The sequence below is a fragment of the Trachymyrmex cornetzi genome, unplaced genomic scaffold (assembly GCF_001594075.2).
Source record: "Trachymyrmex cornetzi isolate Tcor2-1 unplaced genomic scaffold, Tcor1.1 scaffold74, whole genome shotgun sequence".
NCBI classification, from domain to species: domain Eukaryota; kingdom Metazoa; phylum Arthropoda; class Insecta; order Hymenoptera; family Formicidae; genus Trachymyrmex; species Trachymyrmex cornetzi.
The window spans coordinates 14,817-27,276 of record NW_017300070.1 but is presented as its reverse complement, the minus strand read 5'-3'; the positions used below and the strand labels follow the sequence as shown (position 1 = coordinate 27,276).

General features: G+C 29.1%; 3 protein-coding genes across 7 annotated transcripts; all 3 read left to right on the top strand.

Moving 5' to 3' along the window:
* The first annotated feature begins 826 nt into the window (after positions 1 to 826).
* Positions 827 to 6,836, top strand: LOC108767944 (mitogen-activated protein kinase 14A). 3 transcript variants are annotated; one of them, XM_018518088.1, is made up of 10 exons: positions 827 to 1,174; positions 3,551 to 3,680; positions 3,892 to 3,950; positions 4,024 to 4,165; positions 4,242 to 4,404; positions 4,536 to 4,607; positions 5,830 to 5,909; positions 6,265 to 6,343; positions 6,423 to 6,596; positions 6,670 to 6,836. In XM_018518088.1, the coding sequence occupies exons 1-10, from the start codon at positions 1,071 to 1,073 to the stop codon at positions 6,747 to 6,749; spliced, it is 1,083 nt and encodes a 360-aa protein (XP_018373590.1). In that variant the 5' UTR covers positions 827 to 1,070; the 3' UTR covers positions 6,750 to 6,836. The 3 variants fall into 3 exon arrangements, with proteins under 3 accessions (XP_018373590.1, XP_018373589.1, XP_018373591.1); XM_018518087.1 differs by lacking the exon at positions 5,830 to 5,909 and adding an exon at positions 5,086 to 5,165 and having other exon boundaries at positions 6,670 to 6,835; XM_018518089.1 differs by lacking the exons at positions 827 to 1,174; positions 5,830 to 5,909 and adding exons at positions 1,235 to 1,317; positions 5,086 to 5,165 and having other exon boundaries at positions 6,670 to 6,835.
* Positions 6,837 to 7,738: 902 nt separating this feature from the next.
* LOC108767955 (uncharacterized) lies at positions 7,739 to 9,500 on the top strand. 3 transcript variants are annotated; one of them, XM_018518102.1, is made up of 6 exons: positions 7,739 to 8,250; positions 8,472 to 8,623; positions 8,711 to 8,840; positions 8,915 to 8,953; positions 9,042 to 9,156; positions 9,217 to 9,500. In XM_018518102.1, exons 1-6 carry the CDS (start codon positions 7,912 to 7,914, stop codon positions 9,450 to 9,452), a joined length of 1,011 nt encoding a protein of 336 aa, XP_018373604.1. In that variant the 5' UTR covers positions 7,739 to 7,911; the 3' UTR covers positions 9,453 to 9,500. The 3 variants fall into 3 exon arrangements, with proteins under 3 accessions (XP_018373604.1, XP_018373605.1, XP_018373607.1); XM_018518103.1 differs by having other exon boundaries at positions 9,206 to 9,268; XM_018518105.1 differs by lacking the exon at positions 9,217 to 9,500 and having other exon boundaries at positions 9,061 to 9,120.
* Positions 9,501 to 10,391: 891 nt separating this feature from the next.
* LOC108767937 (uncharacterized) lies at positions 10,392 to 11,811 on the top strand. The gene is made up of 4 exons (XM_018518081.1): positions 10,392 to 10,439; positions 10,642 to 10,771; positions 10,883 to 11,352; positions 11,476 to 11,811. The coding sequence occupies exons 1-4, from the start codon at positions 10,392 to 10,394 to the stop codon at positions 11,809 to 11,811; spliced, it is 984 nt and encodes a 327-aa protein (XP_018373583.1).
* The last annotated feature ends 649 nt before the right edge of the window (positions 11,812 to 12,460 follow it).

The following is a 12,460-nucleotide window of genomic DNA, read 5'->3' as shown; positions in this document are numbered from 1 at the left end:
GGACAGTCGACACTTGAACTATTTTTTTTTCTTGTAATTTGGAATGTCAATTTTAAGATACTGAACCATACCTTTCCTTTAAACATTTTTGTTCCAAAGTTTTATATTTTTATATGAAACAGTGCATTTTTCTGATTTCGTTAACTATATATATTTAGTTACAACAATTTATCTACAATTTGTTATAAATATATAACTGCACAAATACTTTCTAAAGATGTCAAAATATATGTAAAAACTGTTTAATAATTTATATATAGGTATACTTGTAAAAGTGATAAAAATTAAGCCACGAATGACCGAACGTGTGTACTAAGGGTTAAATTCAATTTAAGAACACTTTATTATAATTCATACTAAACAATTAATTTTTTCAAAATTTTTCAGGTATTATACGTATACATTTATTATATATGCATCTGAGAAAGAAAAGTAATTTTTTTACGTTTTATTATCTGAATTTTCACCTTCTAGAAGTTTCGTTTACGCTTTTGTCATTTTTCCTTCACATTCGATTTACACTCAGATTTTTGTTTTCGTAGAGTTTCTATTAGTCATTTCATTAATTAGATAAGATTTTGGGGCCATTTAAAAATATATTCAAGATAATAATTTAAGTACAAAATTGGACTACGAATATTTCAAATATTTGAATTTTATGAACAGTTTAAAAAGTGTTAAAAAATGTCAACATTCTAATCGTTCTTTCCTTCTTAGATATCTCGATATTCGATATATTAAACGCAGAAAAAATATCGAACGGTCAACAATGTCGACTATCGAGAACTAGACCGCGCGATTATCGTACGGCGGGATCGATTAGGAATCGGGATGCACCTCTTTCTCTCTGGCCTAAGTAAATAGTTTGTAGCCTATATCGGTCTGTACTGTAGTGTCTATCAGTGTCTGTATTGTATCGCGATGGATCCGTAGTGGCAACAGCTACAACTTGAAGATATGATGTCGTGCATGGTAGAGATCGAGTCCTGGTGGATGTGAAAACGAAGAGAACGCTGTTATTCATCGTCGTGATTTTCGTGGAGTAAACGCGACGTACGCAATCGAAAGGCATGCCGCAATTTCACAAGATCGAGATTAACAGGACGGAATGGGAGGTACCGGAGCGGTATCAGTTGCTCACTCCGGTGGGCTCGGGTGCTTACGGTCAAGTCTGGTAAGCGACATCGTCAGCAGAGAACGACGTTGGCACAATCATCACCTGATGTTACATGCGCGCGCGCGAGAAAAAGAACCTTGACGATATACGTATTTGACAGAGACTGCCAAGAGACTTGACTAAAGCCCAATTCCACCAATGTAAGATTAACTTTAATCTCGGTTTAACTCTTGTTGATTTTGTACTGTTTATCTTTTTCTAATTCTAAGAAAATCGAGATTAAAGTTAATCTACATTGATGAAAGACAGAGCCTAAGTTGCAACAAAATTCTCTGATCTTCTCAATCTTTTCCTTTAAATTTATTTTACGTCGCAATGTGTAGTTCTGGTACATTCAATTTAATTATTCTGACAAGGGAATATTCTAGATTGTAAGTGATATAAAAAAAACTAATATTATCAGTCAAGAGATCACATTTAAAACAGATATTCTAAATGGTCAGATCTTAGGAATTCTATGGATTTTGTATCTGACTTAGGCCTGATTGCACCAACGTTACTTTGACTTTAAGCAAGGCTTAAAACTCTCTCTGTCTCTGTCTCTTTTTCGCTTTAACACTCAAACGAGACAGAGAGAATTTTAAGTCTTGCTTAAAGTCAAAGTAATGTTGGTGCAACCAGGCTTAACTCAGACAGACCAGGTTTAACTCAGACACAAAATGTCTCGAAAACAATGCATTTTTTAGATACTTCATAAAGATATTTCAAATAGAAGTTGTTGGGTTTGAAGAAGGCCATGAGCTAATTAGATATTAGATCCAGGGCTCACTTTGTATCCAATCAACCTGAGTTTTATTATAAGTAGCTTGTCTAACAGCCATCTTCAAACTGTACAACTTTTATTTGAAACATTTTTTATCAATGCATTGTTTTCAAGATATTGTGTGTTTAAGTTAAAATGACCAAACATGTTTCGGCCTAAGTTACGGACAAAATTCATAGGATCTCAATATTTAACCATCTAGAATATCTATTTCAAACATGATCTTTCGACTAGAAAGTAAATTTTTTGTTATGCAATTTAGAACGTTCTTTTATGAAATATTTAGTTTGATTATATGTATATTTTTGTAATTTTATACCTAATTCAAATATCACAATTTTACATATTATAAAAATGTTCCTTTGCAGTTCTCGTCTACCCATTTTCACTGATAAAGATTAACTTTAATCTTGATGCAATTTTCAGCTTTTTCTAGTTCTAATACCTGTATTACACTAGTGATTGGAGATTATGTCTACGTTTGCGTCTCTTGATTTATCAAAAAGAAGCTGTTGGCCAGCAGTTCCTCTCGCAATCTCCAATCGCTAGTACGATAAGGTATCCATCAATATCAGATTAACTCTGATTTCAATTTAATTTACTCTTTAATCTTTTCTAATTATAACAATTAAAAAGATAAACACTATTAAATTAAACCGCGATTAAAGTTAATCTTAACGGCTTAGTTAAGTTGATAGAAACGGCTCGTTTCTACCAATGTAGTTTAATTTTAATCTCGGTTCAACTAACTCTTTATCTTTTTCTAGTTCTAAAAATTAGAAAAAAAATGAAGAGTAAATTGAACCGAGATCAAAGTTATCTATATTGATAGATCTATATTGATAGAAATGGGCATAATTCTAAGAATTAGAAAAAAATAAAGAGTAAATAAAACTGAGATTAAAGTTAATGTACGTTGGTAGAAAAATGGACGTAAGTCGCAAAAAAATTTTTCATTCTTGTTGATTTTGCCCTTTGAATTTGTCTTACATCGCAATGCTTGGTTTTGACAGTGAGACATTTTAATTTGATTTAATATTTTTGTAATTTATATCTCTAATGGTTCAGGTACAAATTTTATAATTTTAAATTATATAAAATTTATTATAAAAACCTTTTTTGAAGCTTTCTTCTTGTGCCTTGTGCAGCTTATTAATCGTTGATCAGCAAATCGTGATCGATTGACAGCCAAATGGAAAATTGCTGGAACGAACAACGTTTCATGAGACTGGAATCGTGAATCGATCGCAATCTTGACGTTTACGTTTTTGGCATTAGAGTGGCAAGATTGTCATTGCGTGATTATTTTCTGTCGTAAAGAACGGCTGGAATATAATGATTGCGGGGGTGTTAATTCCGAGTTTTATGCACGCGTCCTGCACTTTCATGCAAATAAACTTAGAATGATATTTGTCATACGATGTTATTGAGAAATAATGCTAATAATGCGAAATCTTATTTGCTATTGCTCAAGATTTAAATTAGATTTCTATTTTTTTTTCTGTTTTCCAATAAATACGGTTTATTGTAATGCTTCACATCATGCTAATAAAGAGTATAAGCAGAATCGTGTTGCTAAAAAAAATATATATATATTTTTTTTATTTCAGTTCAGCGGTGGATACAACTACTGGGCAAAAGGTGGCGATCAAAAAGTTAGCCAGGCCATTTCAGTCAGCTGTGCACGCAAAACGCACATACAGGGAACTACGTATGTTAAAACATATGAATCATGAAAATGTGGGTAAACACAATTATCAAGGCATTTTGACTATTGTCCACTTAATATTAGAAATGCTTTGAAACATTCCTTGATAATATAATTAGTACCAATTTTTTTTTATTGCTCAAAAAAAGTGCTTTGAAGCATTTATAGATTTAAGTGGATTGTATTCTTATAATCAATCCTTGTTTGTAGTTAATCTTAAAGACATGTGTTGTTCTCTTATAGGTAATAGGATTGTTAGATGTATTCCATCCGTCTTCGTCTTTGGAAGATTTTCAACATGTGTAAGTATCATATCTGTCATGTGAGGTTAATCTTATTTTTTTCATATTTTAATTATGTTATTTATTTATACAGATACCTAGTCACACATTTAATGGGCGCCGATCTAAATAACATTGTCAGAACGCAAAAGCTTTCTGATGATCATGTACAATTTCTTGTCTATCAGATTCTCCGTGGTTTGAAATATATTCATTCTGCAGGAATCATACATAGGGTACGATCGTGCACTGCATATATTTATTCAAAATGTTAAAAGTATAGAAGCACTTCCTCACAGATTTGATCAATAGGACTTGAAGCCATCTAACATAGCGGTTAATGAGGATTGTGAGTTAAAAATATTGGACTTTGGCTTGGCCAGGCCAACAGAGAACGAGATGACCGGCTATGTTGCCACTAGGTGGTATAGAGCGCCTGAAATTATGCTTAATTGGATGCATTACAATCAAACAGGTCAGTAATTATATTAGAGGGAGAAATGAGAGAGGGAGAAAAAGATAGCGATATATATCTTATCTGCTTTATCTTATACATTATGATACATAAATCATATAATGCTGTAATACTATTATTGTGCATTTTAGTTGACATTTGGTCAGTTGGATGTATTATGGCAGAACTATTAACTGGAAGAACACTATTTCCTGGAACAGATCGTATCCTTGTTACTATTAATATTTTTGTTGTATTACTTTAATTCAGTCTTTTATTTTCATCTTTTTCTCATAAAATATATGATAGATGTATGTTTTTAACACAACCTCATTAATCAGTCTTGACAAATATTTATCTCATCCATTTATCTCATCTAGTTGCAATGTCCTTTAAATATGCTTTTTGCTAAGGATCTATTGTAACTGATATCCCATAGCTATGTTGAACTCTTAAATCTAATATAATTGCATATATTCTGCTTAACATGCTTTTAGAAAGCTATCTGCTTACACTTTGCATCATAGATCTAAAAGTTGTCTGCAGATTCAGCATGAGTAAAATATAAAAATTTTATAAATAAGAATATTAATGATATATTTAGAATATGTAGCATATTTTAAAAATAATAATAGATATTTTTAACCAAGGGGATATTTAGTGTTTTTAAAGAAAAATATAGTGGAGCCTTAGCAAGAGCAGATATTCATCAACTGAATTTAATTATGGAAATTTTGGGTACTCCACGAGACGAGTTTATGAAAAAAATATCGTCAGAATCGGTAAGTTTTAATTATTTTACCGTAATTACTTAGCATGAAATATGCACGTTTTATACATTTTACATAAAATGTGAATTATGTTTGATCTTTTTTTTCTTGTGAACATGTAAAATAAATAATGAAAATGAATATTACATCTTGGCAAATTCTTGGATTTAACATTGACATAGTATTTAATACAATGTTCTAGTAACAAGTATAATCTCTCTGTACTTTGATAAATTATATTTATAGATAACAATAATTAAAAATAGTGTATATTTATATATAATTACTAAATGAGAAAATTTCAAAGTTGTAACAAAGTATGTTTTAACAAATACTAAATAAGAAAATTTCAAACAACGTAGATTTTAAGTACAAAGTTGTAACCGAAGTTGTAACATATAGTATATCTTAACAAAAAAAGATTTAAATTTTACATGAAATTTAATATATGCAAATATAGCATATTAATGAAATATAGTGTATAAAGTTAAATTTTTCACATTTGATGTCTATTTAAAGCTCTAATTCACGCTGCTTTATAACAAGTATGCAGCTTGCTTTAAATGCAATTACTTGCAAGTTGTGGGAATGGTTTTATGTATTTAGTTAATAAAATTACTTTTTAATTATTATTTAATTAATACTGCTTTTCCAAACATACCTTAACCATAAGCAGACATTGATCACCTAACACGAGTGTTAGTACTCTGTGGTACACCCACAGAAGAAACATTAAGCAAAATTACTAGCCAAGAGGTAAATTTGTTTTTTAAATCTACATATACATTAAATTTTATATTAAAACTTAAAATGTAATCATTATACATAAAAGAAATACAAATATATACTTTTTAAAACTAACTTTTGACTCTTAATTTTATATCTAATATATAATATTTATGTTTATATAGTTTGTTTATAATGCTTCGGATTATACAATTCATAATTTTACTATTGTAAAAATGTAAATTTAAAATTTTGGAAGATTTATATAAAGATAAAGAGATATATGAAATATATAGAGAAAGTATAATATAGAGTGTACATGTGCAGGATATAGTTTAATAAATAACGTTATAATTTTTCTATCATAATTGAATTATTGTTACAGGCTAGAAATTATATTCAGAGTTTACCACCGTTAAAGAAAAAAAATTTCAAAGATGTATTTCGTGGGGCTAATCCATTAGGTAATTAAAAAAATATCTGGTAATTTATATTGATGCTTGTCGAACAATGCATATAGAATCATATCGAATTTTTGTCTAGCTATTGATTTGCTGGAATTGATGTTGGAATTGGATGCAGAAAAAAGGATTACAGCGGAACAGGCTTTAGCACATCCGTATCTTGCACAATATGCGGATCCAACTGATGAACCCGTTTCTCTACCATATGATCAGAGTTTCGAAGATATGGATCTTCCAGTAGAGAAATGGAAAGGTATGCATTTTACTAATGCCTGTTTTAATTTAGAGCATTATCAACATTGAGTAATGGTTATTGTCACTTATAGAACTTGTGTACCATGAGGTTGTAAACTTCGTCCCACAGCAGCTACCTACATTGTCTTCAACAATTGAAACGACTTCTTAAGAACAACTTCTTAAAAATAGTTATAACGCGTGTAATATAGATTTAAGCACAGTAAGATACAATAATATAGATTAACAATAGATGATCATGAGTGAAAAATATACATTATGTATAATTGTTCTATACGAAAATAATATTGTATATATAATTTATAAATAACGTAGTATATCACTGAGCTAATTTCTAGAAGATAGGATATATATTTTTGTCGAAAAGAAAACTATAAACTTGCTTACGGTTTAATTATGTAACTCAATTATCAGTTGATTATCAATGTCTATTACACAGCAATCTTGTTGTGTATACATTTTTTTAGTTATTTTATCAAGTATCAGTTCTCTTAGTCCGTGAAAGAGATCATTATGCAATGAATTGATTTTATAAAATATTTGATTATTATCATATATAAATTATGATGAACCTTGCCATACAATCAAAATATATAGTATCAAATATATATACATATATATAACATTTAGACTTAAATACATAATAATATATTAATTGTAGTACTTATTATTTTTAATTATGCTACTACTAAATCAAAAAACGATATTTGTAACTATAAATCCGCCCGCATTTTCCAAACTTTAACAAAACGACCAATTGTTCGCTGAAATCTAAGAAAATTAATTCCTACTGCAATAGAGAAAACATAAATTGTAGCAATAAAGTAGAATATACAAGGCAATGTTATAAATTAGGAATTGCATACTTGATGAACAACAAAAGATATTTTGTCATGTAAACATAAGGTATAAAATTTACAAAACAAATGGACAATTTATATTTATACTACTAATGTGTGATACGAAAAAAGAAATATGTACGAAAATATATTTGAAATTGATGAGATTTAATACCTCATTTCCATTCTAAACCTGTCATTTATTTTGTAATGATGCACATATACATTGCATCCTTCATCTTTTTCTTCTCTTTCTAAATTTCTATGTATTTGTAATCGATCGGTACAATGAAGAAGCATATTGTAACATTTGTGATATATTTTCTTTGCCAATCATACACGTTTTCTGATCAAAAATATCAGCTAAATACAAATCAGTGTTTAAACTTGTGTTTAAATCTATTTTTTGATCTTGATAGTGTTGATTAAAAAGGTTAAATAACCTAATTGATTTATCATAAAATATTTTTTAATATGCCAAATGCATGGGCCGAGGATCATACCGAGAAATTAATAGCACTTTATGGACAATATCAATGTTTGTGGAATCCATTCCATCCCGAGTTTAATAACAAATCATTGCGTTACGAAGCGTATAAGAAGATAAAAAATTCCATTAATATTCCTGGATTAACAATATGTGCTTGTATTAACAGGATTGTGAATGTAAAAAAAGAATACTGTTATGAACTATCAAAAATCGCTGCAGCTATATCTTGCGAAAAATTATACGTGCCAAAAGTGAAATGGTTTAAAAGAATGCATATGCTTTTCTTCCCATACATGCCATTATCTCATAATAATTTTAGAAAGGTATGCAATAAAAATAATATATAAAAAATGATTATATAAATTTCTTTGTTAAATTATACTTGTGTGCTATAAAACATTATATAGTAATTATAAAATTATATATAAATATTATTGAATTTTAAAATTATTATTATAAATTTGTTCATGTTTATAATGCATCTGTTGTTTTTATGTTATATTTGTAATATATATCGCAAAAAAATGCACAAATATATTTGCAGCAAGATAACAATCATCAAAAATTTAACGATAGCAATATTCAAGATAAATTTTGGCATTTATCTTTTGAGAAATCAGGGGACAAACAAATTTGCTCAAATAATACTTGTGGAACGTGTGAACTCCAAGAAATTGAGTTGTGTTTAAAATTGAGGTCTAAAATTGATTTACTATTTATATATATTTTGTATAACTATAAGATATCATGAAATATGATTACAATAATATTTTTCAAGTGCAGAGATACCGTTCATTCTGCTCCGAAATTGCAAGATACTGTCGTCCCTTCTGCAACTATCCAAACGGTTGATGTAGCGACAGAAACGGGTAATGGTATCGTAGAACAAGAAACGCAAACGGATTTGCTCCATGTTAGAAACAAATACAAGATATTAATAAAGTATAAAATACAGATATTTTCAATAACGTTATATCATATTAATAGGAACGAAAATACATCGCAGGCGACAATGAAGGAAAACAGGTTTATATGTACTAAGTAACAGCGAGTAATTTATAATATTAATTTTTCAAGAGGAAAGGAGGAAACAATATAAAATCTTTTATAACAGGATCGTTCTACATGTATAGATATTCCTATAGAAGTGTATGGCAGAAAAAAAGTTGAAGATAACTTTGATATATTCGGGAAAAGCATAGCGTTTCAATTACGAACTATTGATATTCGTGAGTAAAATCTGTTGATTATAGTAGGAAATAATTGTCACTAAAATAGCTTGTTTTTAGAGACCGCTGTGGAATTGGAAAAAAAAATACAAAATTTATTAACAAAAGCGCGATTAAAAATTTTACAATCTAAATTAATGGATCAGAGTGACAACTCAATCTGCTGTTACGATTATAACGATTGTGAAGTAATGTGTAAAGATGGAACTTGTAACTGTGGTCTAACATTAAAGGAATGTTTATTACTTGCTAAAATTAAAGAGAGCAAGAATTATGGTAGATTTTGCTACAAGTAGTAGACGAGATTAGAACAAGTATCTTGGCAATATTGATTTACCAATGTGTGATTGCAATCAATATTTTTAGTTAAATTGTTATTTAAAGTTAGATTTATGTATAAGTGTAATTATATATTGAGAGGAAATAAATTCTTTAGTTAAACACATATATGATAAATATCAATAAAAATATTAACAAATGCAAATAATGTGATCTTTTTTGCTGACAATATTTTTATTAATGTGTAGAACAAAATATACTTTGTAAAGAAAATATTTAAGTAAATAGTTATAAAGTAATTATATACATATAAGTAGTAAATTGATATTAAACAATAAAAAATTCTCGTTATATCCGTGATATAAAAAGACATCATGGTTTTTTTTACATCTGGTTATATCGAATATTATTGATATAAATAGACATATTCACTTAAGACTTTATAAATCGCAGTTTTCTTCATGTGACACACAAAATTGTATAAGTTTTCTATTCATAAAATATATAAATTGAGTGTTGCTATTGATGAATTAAATATAATTATGTCTTTAAAATGGAACGAAAATGTTATCCTTATTTTTTTAAATGCATATCAAAAGCACCCATGTCTTTGGAATCCATATTATGTGAAATATTATGATTGTTTAGCCAAAAATGATGCACTCAAGAATATAATTAAAGAACTTAACATACCCGAATTGAATATATCTGATTGTCTAGAACAGATTAAATTGATAAGAAAAAAGTAAAAATTTAACATATAAGAGTAAAACATAAAGGATAAAAATTTTTATTTATTTTTGATGCGGAAATTTATATTCGATATTTACTCATCCAGATTGAATTAGTTTTAAAAGTGTTTTTCTTATCTTAGATATGGACAGGAACAAATAAGAGTTATCAAAGGGTTTCAATCAGGCAAATTATATGAATCTCCTTTTGCTTGGTTTCCTATAATGGTTGAAATGTTAACAAAGGTGATTGACGATGAAAGTAAATTGCAGGTAAAATATATAATATAATTTATATGTATGTATATATATATATATATATATAATTCGAAGGATATTATTTATAAAGGAAATTATTCTGAAAGGAGTAGACATCAATTTTTCAAAATAATTTATAAATTGGTAGATCATGCATTGAGATATCAATAATAAAAATTTTAATATTTTAATGAATTATTTATATTATTATGGATAGAACAGAACAGTGAAAATGCTATCTCCTGTAAAAGATTGCATTACTATACCATATGACAACAACAGCAGATATAAAAATGTATCTAATTTTTCTTGTATGCAAGATTATAAGACAAAATCAAGAAAAAACAGTAAATTTACAAAATCTGGTAAAAAAAAGTATTTAAGGAATAATCATTTCTATTTTAATTTGCTGTTATAAAGTGAATTTATGTATTACTCATTCAAACAATATGTGCCAGGGAATTTTGAACATGAAAGTGAAGGACAGAGTAATACACAATTGCTGCAGTGTCCATCTTGTGGTTGGGAAGATATAAATCCTAACAAATTGGATATAAAAACTGTGAAAACAACTTACGAAAATATAAAACCATTAAACACAGTTCCTTGTCCAGAATACTCCAATTTAGCTAATAAACTTAACGGAGGATACAAAGCACATCGAATAATAGACAATATGTATCAAGGAAAATACGAGAATATAATTTCATGTCCAACCTTTTCTAGCGGATTACCTAGTTATACAGGCTATTCTACAGACATATCGAAAACTAACTATATATACTATCCACAAAGCACTTGCAATTACATAAATCAACAAATGAAACAGACGACACCAGTAGCAATTGTTGCATCCAAACCAAAATTCTGTACAAGAAAAACACAATTATCAAGCAAACAATTATTTCCGGAAAGACAAACGAAACAAGTAGGGACCATCATTGAGCAATACAATAAGGGAATACAAAATACAGTTTACGTGTCGAAAGGAAAGACAGATATTGTACAGAAATGCTATAGAGAAATCCAAAGTAAGCCTTTAACATCTCAGGAAGTGTCAAAGCAAGTAGCAGTAAATACTGTGGAACAATGTGATAAGGAGATTCAGAATACTATTTGTGCAAGTCCAAGTAATTGTCAAGTTTTTCAAATATATTCTTCGACACAAGAAGTAAAGCCAATTGATGCAAATACCATGAAATGCCCTACAAACGACATGCGAAATACGATTGGTATAAAATTAAAGATCGTAGAAGGTTCTATGCCGAATTTTATACTGATAACTACCGATGGAAATTATTTGTCACTGATACAAAGAGATTTGGAGGAATTCACAACTAATAAATGTCAGAAAGATACTGGTAATCATGATCAGAAAGATTTTTAAATCTCATGATATCAGGGAATAGAAGTAACGCGTTAATTGTTACCGTTACTTTTTTTTGGTAATGGTCTTTTTTTTGTAACTGTAATAGTAACGTAATTAAATTTGACTTTCTATTCCTTGTAAGAGATATACGAGGTGTGATCAAAAAGTAAGGTGACTTTTCATTTTTATAAAAAAATATTCATTTATTCATCCAAAATTATGTTATCCTCTTCAAAATAATCCCCCTCTGATACAATGCACTTGTGCCAGCGCTTTTTCCAGTCGTCAAAACACTTCTGAAAAACACTTTTGGGTATTGCCTTGAGTTCCTCCAGCGATGCAGCCTTAATCTCCTCAATCGTCGCAAATCTTCGTCCTTTCATGGGCCTTTTCAATTTTGGGAAGAGGAAAAAGTCGCAGGGGGCCAAGTCTGGTGAATACGGTGGCTGAGGCATGATGACAGTATTGTTTTTGGCCAAAAAACTACTCACTAGTAACGACGTGTGCGCAGGTGCATTATCATGGTGCAGAATCCATGAATTTTTTTTCCACACTTCCGGACGTTTTTTTCTTATTGATCACGCAAACGCCACATAACCTCAAGGTAATACTTGTTAAGGGGTTGGCATAAATGTCAAACCAGTCTAGGGTCTAGTGGTGAGGTTGG